General features: G+C 44.7%; 1 protein-coding gene across 1 annotated transcript in view; it reads left to right on the top strand.

Annotated features, from left to right (window-relative positions):
• The window catches only part of LOC117493833 (stAR-related lipid transfer protein 9-like), a gene marked incomplete at its 5' end in the record, with an annotated part of 35286 nt that overhangs the window by 16342 nt on the left and 6634 nt on the right, over positions 1-12310 (top strand). The window contains 7 exon segments of the mRNA XM_034144404.1: positions 313-793; positions 1728-8354; positions 8777-9137; positions 9333-9479; positions 10485-10584; positions 10763-10926; positions 11563-11627. Coding sequence (XP_034000295.1) covers positions 313-793; positions 1728-8354; positions 8777-9137; positions 9333-9479; positions 10485-10584; positions 10763-10926; positions 11563-11627 — 7945 coding nt within the window.

Here is a 12310-nt window from a genome sequence, read left to right as displayed (position 1 = left end):
GATTCAGGTGATAAGGGGGGGGGGGGGGGGGTTACCTTGGTTGGTGATTGGCTAATGGTTACACAAGCCAAAACATCGTTATGACATCATAAAGTGGCCAAAATCTGATCAGCTCATTTTCAGACAGGTTGTTATATAAATGGATCAGGACAAAAAGAGAGAATCTTTTTTCCTGAAACTTTCAGAATCTCTTTACACAGAGGGGACACATGTTGATGTAGAAGAGACATGAAGAAGTGGATTTTGCATAATAGGTGACCTTTTAAAATATCCACCACTTATGGTTCCCTTCTGTTGATCTTTACCCAACAGTCCAGCAGTGGATTTTGCAGGAGAAGCAGCACCTAACAACTGTTGAGCAGAAAGTCACCCAAGAGTCTGGGGTACAGGCAGATCTGATCCCTGCATCCCTCCTGGAGCGAGTGGCAAGTCAGGCGTTTCGTGATCAGGAGGATCAGACAGGATACCGTCTGTCTCACGTGGTTCGGGCGAGGAAGAAGTCGATGCAGGAGGAACTGCTGAAGCATCACGCCCTCTGCCGTGCCGAAAGCCGAATCCGAAGGAAAAAGTTACACTACCAGCTGGAGAGGATTGCACGCAAGCGGCATATGTTGGAAGCTAAGAAGGAATTGCAACGGCTGGAAAAGTCTCTGCCTCCAGGACCAGAGAGCCCCGAGTCTCCTGAGCTGGTGACCCCCACAAAGCTCACGGAGAGAGAGTTTGTCCCTCGTAGACACTCATTCTCCGCAGACCTTCTTTCCCGGCTTTACCCCCAGAACACACCGATCTTCAGGTAAACGCATAAAACATGTGACGTGTGTCAATTGCATGGATGGAAATGAGCTGACTTTTTTGCTTAACTAATGTTGGCTATTGTACTTTGAAAATTATTGTGGACGTTTTTGGCTTTTGAAGGGTTGAACAGTTTGGAAAAAGTATATATATAAAAAAGCGACTTTTTGGTTTTTTAATTGCGATATTTGAGGTAATGATAGTTTTTGCATCATAAGTCACATTCATTTTTCTTTTTCTTTTTTAGTATTGACTTTTTACTTAAAGTGGACCTATCATGCTATATTTGAATAATATAGTATAGGACCATACCTATATAAGGCATATTTATACTTTTTTTTTTTCAAAATACCAAACAGATCATGCATTTTAGCCATGCCTCATTTTGCTCAATTTGACATTTTTTAGATCTGTTTTAGCAAGGGCAGATTCAGTGAGAACAGCACCACCTACAGGCCTGGCATATGTACTACAGCATCTCCAGCGCTTTCGAACGGCAATGGCCGTGGCTGTCTCCTCCTGATTGGTGGAGTTGGCCCAATAGCCGTAGCGCCACCGTCCTGACGTCAGGACAGTGTTCAAATCTGGATCAGTTTTTATCAGATCCGTTGCAGCCCCTTTTTTTTTAGAGATTTGGGTATGGAGGAAAATAGAGAGGGTTGTGTTTCCTGACACTTGGTGAGTTCCCTGGAACACCGGGGACACATATTCATGTATAAAAGACGTACAAAAGTGCATTTTGCATGATAGGTCCCCTTTAAGTCTGTAGAGTTCTATTCCGACATTTTGCCTTACACCTTATTGTGTATCCTGTGATTTTGATATTACCATAGTCCAACTGTAATAAAATTACAATAAATGTGTTGGCCCTAAATATTTTAGATATTAAAACAAAAGAAAAACATTTAAAAACATTTTTTTTCTTTCCTCAACAGACACTTCCTCAAGAGAAACAGATCCACAGAACTGATGCCGAATTCCTTCACAACCTCTGACTCCAGTAGCCACCAGGAGTGGGTTTCTGATGAACGCCTTCCCCGGGAAAGATCCCAGAGTTGTTCTGGTAAACTCTTCTCAGGACAAAGTCAAGCCTGCCGGAGTAGAGTAGGTTCCTCTGAAAACCTCATGCTAACACCCAAAGAGGGGCCCCAAGCTCAGCGCTGCAGGGAACGACCAGAAAGAAAACCTCTTTTGCCAAACCGAGACCTGAATTTTAAGAACAGATCGGATCAACTCTCAACGTTTTCTCTTAAGTCGCCACTTGGAACTACAGTGCAGCCCAGCAGCAAAGAAAATATACAAGAACCCAAAACACGCAAAATGAGCTCTCAGACTGTCCCGTGCATGAATGCAGTAACTCAACCCCATGCCGGTAACAGCGGACTAGAAACCATCAAGAAGACTTTCTCTCACTCTGTGGGGCCCAGGTTAAAAACAGCTCTTTCCAAAGTGTTCAGAAAACCAACATCAGGTGTGAATGGAGCACAAGGCCACAAACGTCCGGGGAGGATAGCGAGCAAGTTTCACTGGAGTCAAAGAAGAGACAAGAGCCTAAAAGATGCGAAGAGCAGAAGCAAATGTGCCGTTAAAACAGCTGTCTCATGCGAGGAGCTTGACCAAAAAACTCAGTTTGAAGACATCAAAAAGAAGCGCTGGCATAGTGCAGAGGCTCTGATGAGCAAGACCAGCAGGTGGATAGAGACACAGCAGGGACTGATGCAATGGGAGGAAGAGCAAGAGGACAGAGATGAAGTGACGTCAGACTGTGAGAGCCTTTTCTCTCTCGATTCGCTGTCCTCTGCTTATGTGACGGCCCTCACAGAGCAGCTGAGACACGAGGAAGCAGCTCAGAGCGAACCAGAGAGCGAAGACAGTCAGATGTCTAGAGATTCATTAGCTGTGGACAGCAGTGGGAAATACAAAACTGCGGAAAAACGTAGCGAAACAGTAGTGCCAACAAACTCATTTGTGACATATTCAACCATGAAGCTAAATAAAAATGCAGGAATCAGTTTGGATCGAGACGACCGTCATAAACCTCAGGTAATCCCAGCAGAGACGTACTCTCCAAAATTAAGACTGGGAGCTACGAGAAAGCCTCCTTCCCACAGCCCATTAGTAGCAGATTCCAGAGGCAGAGACACTGTACACAAATTGATTGAGGACTTTGGGAACATGCAGACCACTTCCACTGTTAGCCCACGCTCCCTGAGCAGCTGGCGTGTGACGGAGCCAGAAAACATGCTGGCACTCACTGATGCCTGGTCCTCCACTGATGCAGCAGACAGTCCCAGGATTCATCCAGATGCTCTGCCTTTCCAAAGTAAATTGATTTTTAAAGGTGAAGAGAGCAGTAGCAGTCCCAGTCCAACCAGCCTAAACCAGCGCGGATCTAGAAGCTGTAGCTCACCATCCACCAGCACTGAGAGTGTGAATGTAACAGTGCTAAAACATGGTCTTGAAGTTGCAATTAGCACATCAGAAACATTGGATTTGAAAGACTCTTGGATACTAACAACACCAGATGAAGCACTAGGAGCTTATGAGAGGCAATCAGAGGAAGAAATATCCCAAATCGCAAAGTCAGTCATAGATACTCCTGACTACAGGTGCATCAAAAGTCCAGCCACCTTATTAACCTTAAACCAAACCACTTGTTTGTCACCCTCTGAGATCCAGTACACCAAAAAACAAGCATCACAAGTAAATAAGGTATTTAACGATGTACCTGAGACGGTGTCCTCTGACCTTGAATCACGTGTGTCAGGTGGTCCTACGAACCGAGGTCAAATATTGAGCAATTTATCGAACGCTGCAGATGCCTTCAAACCATCCATCGAAGATAAGGTACTATGCAGTTTTGATGGTGCTGAAAAGCTGACAAATGTTCAGCAATATGAGTTTGGGAACACCAAATACGTGTCTTTTACAAGGGACACACTGTTGGATGAGGCTGGAACCAAAGTCACTGAGCAGCACATTTCACTACAGCAGGAACTCGTTAAATCTGCTTGTAAAAATTCCAGGAAGAGGAACAAAGACGAAAAGGAGGCTTTCATCGGCAGCCTGAAAATTCCAAAAAGGAGCGACGGCGGAGAGCTCGTCACTTTCTGCTCCGCTCCAGTTGGCAGCCAGGATGATTCTTGGCCTGATGACAATAATAACACCAGTGACTCAAACGGGGAACAGTCTGCCGCGGAAGCTGACAGCCCCGGATTTGATTCTGTTTGTATTGATGGCAGCTTAATCCAAGAGACAATGGCTTCAGAGGCGTCGCCAGTTTCTGATCCCATGAGCAGGAAACTTGGACGTGTCTTTGAGGACTCTGAATGTCGTGACAAGAGTCCACAGAGAGGTAGCTCAGCGGGGGAGAGGGAAGTAGTTGAAAAGAAAGATGTATCAATACCAACAAATACCAAAGGTGGGGAATCACAAATAGATAACCCCAGGAAACATCAAGAAAGTACAAAACACATATGCAAGTCAGATGCTATTTGTAGCGCCATTGACCTGAGAATCTCAGAAGTGGTCAAAGAACACATGAAATTGTCTTTGATTGGCAGCGATGATCGCGGGAAGAGTAGGACTCAAAACACGAAGGTCTTGTCATTCACTGCATGTCATGTTGGCTGTAATACTGATGAAAATAGATGGATAGAAAGAGAGAGTAGAGATGAAGTGAGTGAGGAGGTGAAAGAAGGAGCCATCCTTAACAGATGCCTTTCACTGGAAAGGATGGTGAGTGAAAACATGATGGACAAAAGTGGACAGCTTGCATCAGAACTGCCAGCTGAATTGAAGATTTGCCATGAGAGCAACAGGCTCAAATCTAGTATAGGAACACAGAAGATCGACCATGCTCATAATTTGTCTGATGTGACATCCAACAAGCCAGCCATGGATCCTTATGTTTTCCAAAAGTCCTCTTCCGATAACAGCATGCTATCAAATCTGGCAATGAATGGCCATGGAGGGTCTGAGCACTCTTGCAACCCGGCCTTGCAGCCAATTGGTTCGTCCTCAATGAGTAATTCCTCTATTCATTCTCAAGGCAACATTGTGGAAAAAGATGCTTTGTGTCAAGAAATGAATAATTCAGCGAAACAAAAAGTACCATCCCAACTTAATCCGGTCATCGGTACTACATGCTTGAATCAAGTGGACACTCAGAGCTGTTATAGTGTAAATGATGTCCGTATGGGAGCCTCAATCACCGTTGAAGACAAACACAGTCGTTCGCACAAACAGAACTTGCAAGGGACCATACAAGAACAATTGCAAAATAGTCCAGACTCATCTGAAGCCATTCAATTATTATCGGATGGTCGAAGTCAATTAAAACCTGACAAACGCAACAGCAGCCAGAACACATCCACTAATGAGCTTTCCTCTATGAAATTGCTGGCTGTTTCTCCTGGCTGTAATGGAGATGGTGAAACAGTCAACCCGACAGGAGTCAAACCACGTTTAACAGCAGAGGACGAGATCATCTGTCCACACACTCATGCAAGTAACCTGTCTCAGACGTGTGTGGTCAACATGAACTATAACAACAAATTGCAAAATGTAACACTATGCAAACAAGATATTGTAGCGAAAAATGACAAAGAGACAGGATCTAAATATGAACTAAGAATGTCTGGTTCTATGCAGCCTCAACAAAATGTACCAAAGGGGGTTGCCATCCGAAGTAAAAGCTGCCATGGATCTTTTATGTCCAACCAGGTGGAGCTAAAAACACCTGGTGATGAAAAAGATAATTCTGCTCTCATGTCTAAAAAGGCCAAATCGAAGCGGTTCAGAAAGACTAAGATCCAGACCTATCCCACCTCTTCCTCTGAGTCCTCTCCTAAATCGTCAGATGGGGATGAGGAGGATGATACATCTGCCAGACAGCCTCACAGCCGGCTCTCCTCTAAATGGGTAAAGCTTGGTAATGGAAAACAGGAAATCCATCAGAGTACAGGTGAAGATGCAGATTTCTCTACTGCTGTGTGTGTCAGTAAATTTCAAATGCAGGCTGGTTTGGCTGGAACTCAGGGTAAAAGTGAAGTAATAGCGAGTAGAGACTACATCCAAAAAACACACTCTTTACCCCCTCGAGCAATGTCACAGAGGACAAATGCAGAACAAATCATCCCAAAGAAAAGTGACCCGCAGCAGGACTCCTCTATGCATTTTGCCTCCAGTGACATCAACCCTTTTGTTCACCAGTGGCAAGGCGGTGACTCGGACCAACACTGTTATAAGAACCCAGCTTTCGGAAGTGCCGCTGACCTCTCCTGTAAATCTCCACTTCTGAACAGCACTGAGAAACGTATAACGAGATGCTGCAGTGTGGAGAATGGATTGAATGGGCAGAACTCGCCTTTCTATTCCCATCTGAGCACTTACGCCACCAACAAGGGGCTCTCCAGTACGCTCAGCAGTATCGAAGATTACAAGGAACAGGAAAGCGAAACATCTCAGCTATCGCCCCGTCAACAAGCTCCCGCTGATATTCACAATCATCTAGCCAATCTTTCAGTGAGCGGCAATTCTTCGAGTAACGATGTTCAAAATGGTTTCAACTCCACTCGGGTGGAGGAAATGATGGTTGTGCACTCGTCTGAGCAAGAGTGCCAGACAAGCAAAACACACGCCCACAGAAGAAGAACATGTGAGCACAGCACTCAAACCGAGCGTGGCCTTCAGACAGTAAATATTGTTCCAAAGAGAAGAGAGCGGCACAAAAGAAGTTACACTGATGAACCTGCAAAAACCAAAGACATTAAAGAATCTCCAACATGGGCCAGTATGGAAAGCATGTCGGCTCACCTCTCAAAGCTGATCGACAGCACCTCCGACCTGCTGGGGGACGTCCAGGAAATGAGAACAGGCGAAGCCCTCAAGTCCAGTCTGCGGAGGAGTGTTAACGTGTCAGATATCAGCCTCTCTTACAGCGAGTCTAATGGCCACATACAGAGAGACTGCTCGACTCAAACAGCCGTAGATATTGGGATCCAAACGGAGAGGTGTTCAGCAGCAGCAGCAGCAGCAGCAGCAGCAGAGAGGGAAATCGCTGCTCATCAAACGCCAAGTGAAAGGTCCAAATCTCATGAAGTCAATGTCATTGTCAAAGTGATCGGTTCTGAGGTTTTCAGTGTTTCCCAAGACAGAAATGTGCACTGTGCTGTGAAGAGAACAGATGAAAAGATGCAGAGCATGCCTGACCTGAGCGCTAACACCTCTGCTGCAGCACAAAGGTCCGCCTCACACTCGGAGAATGCCCCTCAGAAAACGTCTCCTTTAAAGTCCGCGGGTGAAAGTCAAAGACATGTAAGATCTGCTTTCTCTAGAAGCTCAAAGCTAAACACGCCCGAGGCACTCTGCCACAAAGGTGCTGCGATATCTGAAGTCTCAAACAGATTATCGAAAAACGGCTGCCAAGGAAATCACAGTCCCTCTTTGAGAAATGACCCACTGCTTTCTATAAAGAAACAAGCAACATACACAGACCGGGCATCATCCCCCATACGCACTGTGGGAACAAGATTACATTTGAAACCGAAGGGAAAGCAATCAACACTAAATAAACACCCTAGTTCTGAGAAAGATAACCTTACTTTGTCTTCTAGCAAACAATCTGCTCGCACGACTGTTTCACAAAATGGTCAAACGCGCAGACAGGATTGCGATGTTTCCTCTTGGAAATCAGAATCTGTATCACTAGAGAAGGTGAGTGAAATGAGCGGCTTAAGCCCTAAAAGCTCAGATAAGTGTTCTTTGAGTGTTATTTCATCACGGGGTAGATATTCAGACACTGACAGGAGAGATGTTTCCTATGAAGACTCCAAATGGCAGATGAGATCTCACCAGTGGAAGACGTCTGCATTAACAAAAGACTCAGCAATGCCGAACAACATCTCTCCCATTTTAAGACCCACTGATATGCACAAACAAGCTCAAGCTACACATGGAAAAACATCAAGAGCTGCAGTGGACTCTTTAGATATTTGCCATGATTCTTACAACCTATCACAGGTCAGTTACAGGACTGATGAACTTCAGGAGGATGATGCGTTGTCACTGGCACCCAGCGAGTGCAACACAGACATCCTTGTAAACATCAAACCGATCACCAGCCTGTCCACGTCTCATCCCCACCCGATAGCCCCAGAAGACCTGCCAATGCACAATAAGTTCACTAACTGGTCCGGCATCAGCCTACGACAATCAAAGCACTCCAACAAACCGGCCACGTGTCTTACCAAAGAGCACTTAAAGAGCAGAAACTGCGCTGAGTGGGGCGAGATGGAGAGCTTCGGCTCAAATGAAGAGTCCATGGTGCAGAGCGACAGAAGGACGAGAGAGATAGAGAGGCTGCGACAGGAGAGGGAGCAGGTGATGGCGACGGTCAGCCTCAACATGAAGCAGACCCCGCTGACTGTGGAGCTGACGGAGGCAAAGCTGCACTACGGCCTGGGAGAGACAGACACGATGTTAAAAATGTTGTCCCCGAGGAACAGAGAAGAGATGGAGCCACCAGCTTCTGAGAACACCAAACAGCAGCTGTATGAAAGGTATGGATACATCTACTTCAAATAGTCTTTGTGATAACATTGCTTGAGTTTCTTCAAAAACGTTTTAAAAGAATCATAATGTTTATTTTCCACAACCATTTTGTAATTTAACAAAATAGGTATCATGTCTTATAGTTTAAAAGCGGTTAAACAATGAAACTGATTTAGATTAGATGAGGAAATATCTGATCAATGTTAACAAGAATACAAATCAGAACACAAATCAATGCTAGCTTTTAAAACCTGTTGTTTCTACAAATCGTTGTGGGTTGTAAATGAACAGGTAGTGTCATCTTAGTCCTCGAAATGACATAAATTAAATGCACATTTTGGAAAAAGCTTCATCAAAAATGTCTATAATGTTTTTTTACCTCAAAATGCATTCTTGTCGTTATTATATTTCTGTGAATCTCTCCTCTCAGACACCGCAGGAGTATTGAGGGTTTGAGGCAGGACAGGGAGGAACGTCTCCATATTTCCCGCAGAGCTCGCAGTCTGAGTCCAAGCAAACATCCTCGCTCCTCCCCACCAGAGGCCGTCTCCACCAAGGTGTCTGCCGCCATGCCCAGTCAGCGTAAAGAGTCCCTGCAACAGAGCACTCTACCAGAGCCTCCAAAAGCAGAGGGCCAGTGTCCGTCTGACATTGAGCAGCTGTTGCGTGACTACGGCCGAGCCCGAGAGGAAGCCAGGACGGAGATTGCGAAGGCACGAGAACGACTGCGAGAAAGAACTGAGCAGGAGAAGAGGAGGCTTCAGCAGCAGGCCGTTTCTCAGGAAGCCAAGGTCAGTTTTTGTGTCTTTACACTCGTAACATGTAGCTTTATTGGCAGAAATAATAATGTTATCATGTTAATATGAGATTCTGCCCATTTGGCAATAAATGAGGGAGAAAATAATTAAATATGAATGATTCAGTTTCATTTACGACACCACGGTATTTAAAAAATGTCAACGTCCCATCTCCGCTGTGTGTGGCAGGATGACTCGAGGCACCGGACCAGAGTCAGTAACAGCACCCTGTGCACCGGATCCAGCCTGAGCCTTTCCTCTGGACCAACGTCCGGGTACAACAGCGGCAACACCGCACAGCTGCTGCCCGGCAACAGGCCTCTTCTGACGGGACAGGTTGGTACACTTAAATCTTAAAGGGGACCTATTCTGCAAAATCCACTTTTTCATGTCTCTTCTACATCAACATGTGTCCCCTCTGTGTAAAGAGACTCTGAACGTTTCAGGAAAAAAGATTCTCTCACTTTTTGTCCTGATCCATTTATATAAAAACCTGTCTGAAAATGAGCTGATCAGATTTTGGCCACTTTATGATGTCATAACGATTTTTTGGCTTGTGTAACCATTAGCCAATCACCAACCAAGGTAACCCCCCCCCACTTTATCACCTGAATCTCCTCCTAGAGCACCATTAGGCGCGTTCACACCGGAGTACTTTTCCCCGTACTTTTCCCGTTTAGTTCCGTAAGTACCCCTTATGTCGCGTTCACACCAAAAAGAGTACTTAGTGCCGGGAACTTTTACCCCCATTTTTAGTGCTGGGCGAATTCTATTGGCTGGGCGAATTGCAAACCACGCCCCGTAAAACTCTGAAAAGTTTTTTGAAGCCGCCATTGTATTTGCTGGCATTAGCATTATTAGCATTAGCCCCGCGCACCAACGGAGAGAGAATAACTTATGGCAACACAAAAAAAAAACGCCCCCCCCCTTATCACCTGAATCTCCTCCTAGAGCACCATTGTGTTCTTTTTAACCAAATCTCTCTCAGAGGGGCGTGGGGAGGGGCTCCTTATTTTCATCTAAAGTAACAGACAGAGAATCAGCACTTTGGAAACAGGGCTGAAACAGAGGGGATTATGGGATGCTGCAATGATCTGTTTGGAGTTTGGAGCCAAACACTTCAGAGACATGTTTTGTATATATCTGAGACCTATAATATATTGATGAAAAACAGTATAATAGGGGACCTTTAAATGTTAAATACTTAGTCTTAACCCTAAAGTAACTGTTAAGAGAACATCTTGGATTGTTATTACACTGCAAGTACCTTCTTTGAGGTTTTGTCGTCATTTTCTTTTTGAATGAGCTGCAGATAAATGTGACATTATTGATTTCCTTCAGATCACAGCGGTACAGGATGAAGAGCTGAAGGTCCGGACACGTCCTCCTATATGTGGTCCTCAGAGTGTGAAGTCACAGAGAGCCTGGCTGTCTGCCCATGGTAAGGACTGGACTATGATCATAACACCCAATTTCACTATTCACTCTTCCACTCTTGATTCACAAAGACTTTGGAGATCCTTTCCAAAGTCTTTATCCCCCGTCTGTGACTCGTGCATCCCTTAACACTGTACATTCTCTGTATTGAACTTCCATGTTAACATCCACGTCTTTTCTAGATGTTCGTCTTGAGCCTCCTGTCAGCGGGTTTGATCCCCTCATGACTTCATCTCCATCCCCCACATCTACACGTCAACGCACCGCTTCTTTTGGCTCATCCTCTTCCATATCCTCAACCTATCAAGACATCACATCCGGTCTCCTCGGTCGAGCTCTGGCTGAGGTAACACAGACTTACATTTAAAGTGGACCTATCATGCTATATTTGAATAATATAGTGTAGGGCCATACCTATATAAGGCATATTTATACTTTTTTTTTTTTCAAAATACCAAACAGATCATGCATTTTAGCCATGCCTCATTTTGCTCAATTTGACATTTTTTAGATCTGTTTTAGCAAGGGCAGATTCAGTGAGAACAGCACCATCTAGAGGCCTGGCATATGTACTACAGCGTCTCCAGCGCTTTCGAACGGCAATGGCCGTGGCTGTCTCCTCCTGATTGGTGGAGTTGGCCCAATAGCCGTAGCGCCACCGTCTTGACGTCAGGACAGTGTTCAAATCTGGATCAGTTTTTATCAGATCCGTTGCAGCCCCTTTTTTAGAGATTTGGGTATGGAGGAAAATAGAGAGGGTTGTGTTTTCTGACACTTGGTGAGTTCCCTGGAACACCGGGGACACATATTCATGTATAAAAGACGTACAAAAGTGCATTTTGCATGATAGGTCCCCTTTAAATGACTTCTTTGTGCTTTGGATTTCACTGTAATTGGTTAATCTTTATAATGATTGCCCCTTTTTTTGACTACTCTCTCAGATGTTTGCATCAGGTTGAATTGTAAATGTGTTTCTCGACAGGTGCGACTAGCTTCCTCTGGAGATTTGAGCAACCTGCTAATGGGCAAGGCCACGGCAGGCTGGAGGTATGATCAGTCATTCTCTTTGATAGACTCATCTAGAGTCAGATTCAGAATCGCCTTACTTTTCTAAATGTACAATGTAGGCTAGGATTTGAGTTGATGATACAGCGCAGTGAAACAAAACAAGAAAGTTTAAAGGTTTATTTAAAGAAAGTTTAGTACATTAATTATATATAATAAAGAATGATAAGAGTGCTATGTTAAGCTGGTTACTTTTGGGCCTCATGTTAACACTTATGTTGTGTTCGGGTCTCCCGTGACCCGTTTCAAGTTAAAATTATATAATAACTACGCTCTAGTTTTTTTTATGGGACCAAGGCTTCATGATATCCTCCACAGCAGCTATATCAACACTACAAAACTGATTTTGAAATGTTTAGCCAAGTCTGAAGGTCTCTAAAAGAAAAAGTGTATAATTTGGTGTTCGGGTCTGGGGAGACCCAGCAGAATTGTTTTGGGTGACTCGAGGTCAAATTTGGCCCAATCAAGATTCATCTTTGACTTTAGAGACCCCTCCCCCTTCATCAACTGTAACAATAATTGTTCGCAACACGCACCTGGTCTCCCCTCCCCCCACGGGAACTCCACCTTTCTCAAAGAATATGTACACTAACACTTGAACCTGAACTCACATATGCACGTGTGCAATATGTGGTGTAATGTGTTTTGGGGCCATAACGTTAAAT

Source organism: Trematomus bernacchii, unplaced genomic scaffold (assembly GCF_902827165.1).
Source record: "Trematomus bernacchii unplaced genomic scaffold, fTreBer1.1, whole genome shotgun sequence".
Lineage (NCBI taxonomy): Eukaryota > Metazoa > Chordata > Actinopteri > Perciformes > Nototheniidae > Trematomus > Trematomus bernacchii.
This window is presented reverse-complemented; position numbering and strand designations above follow the sequence as displayed.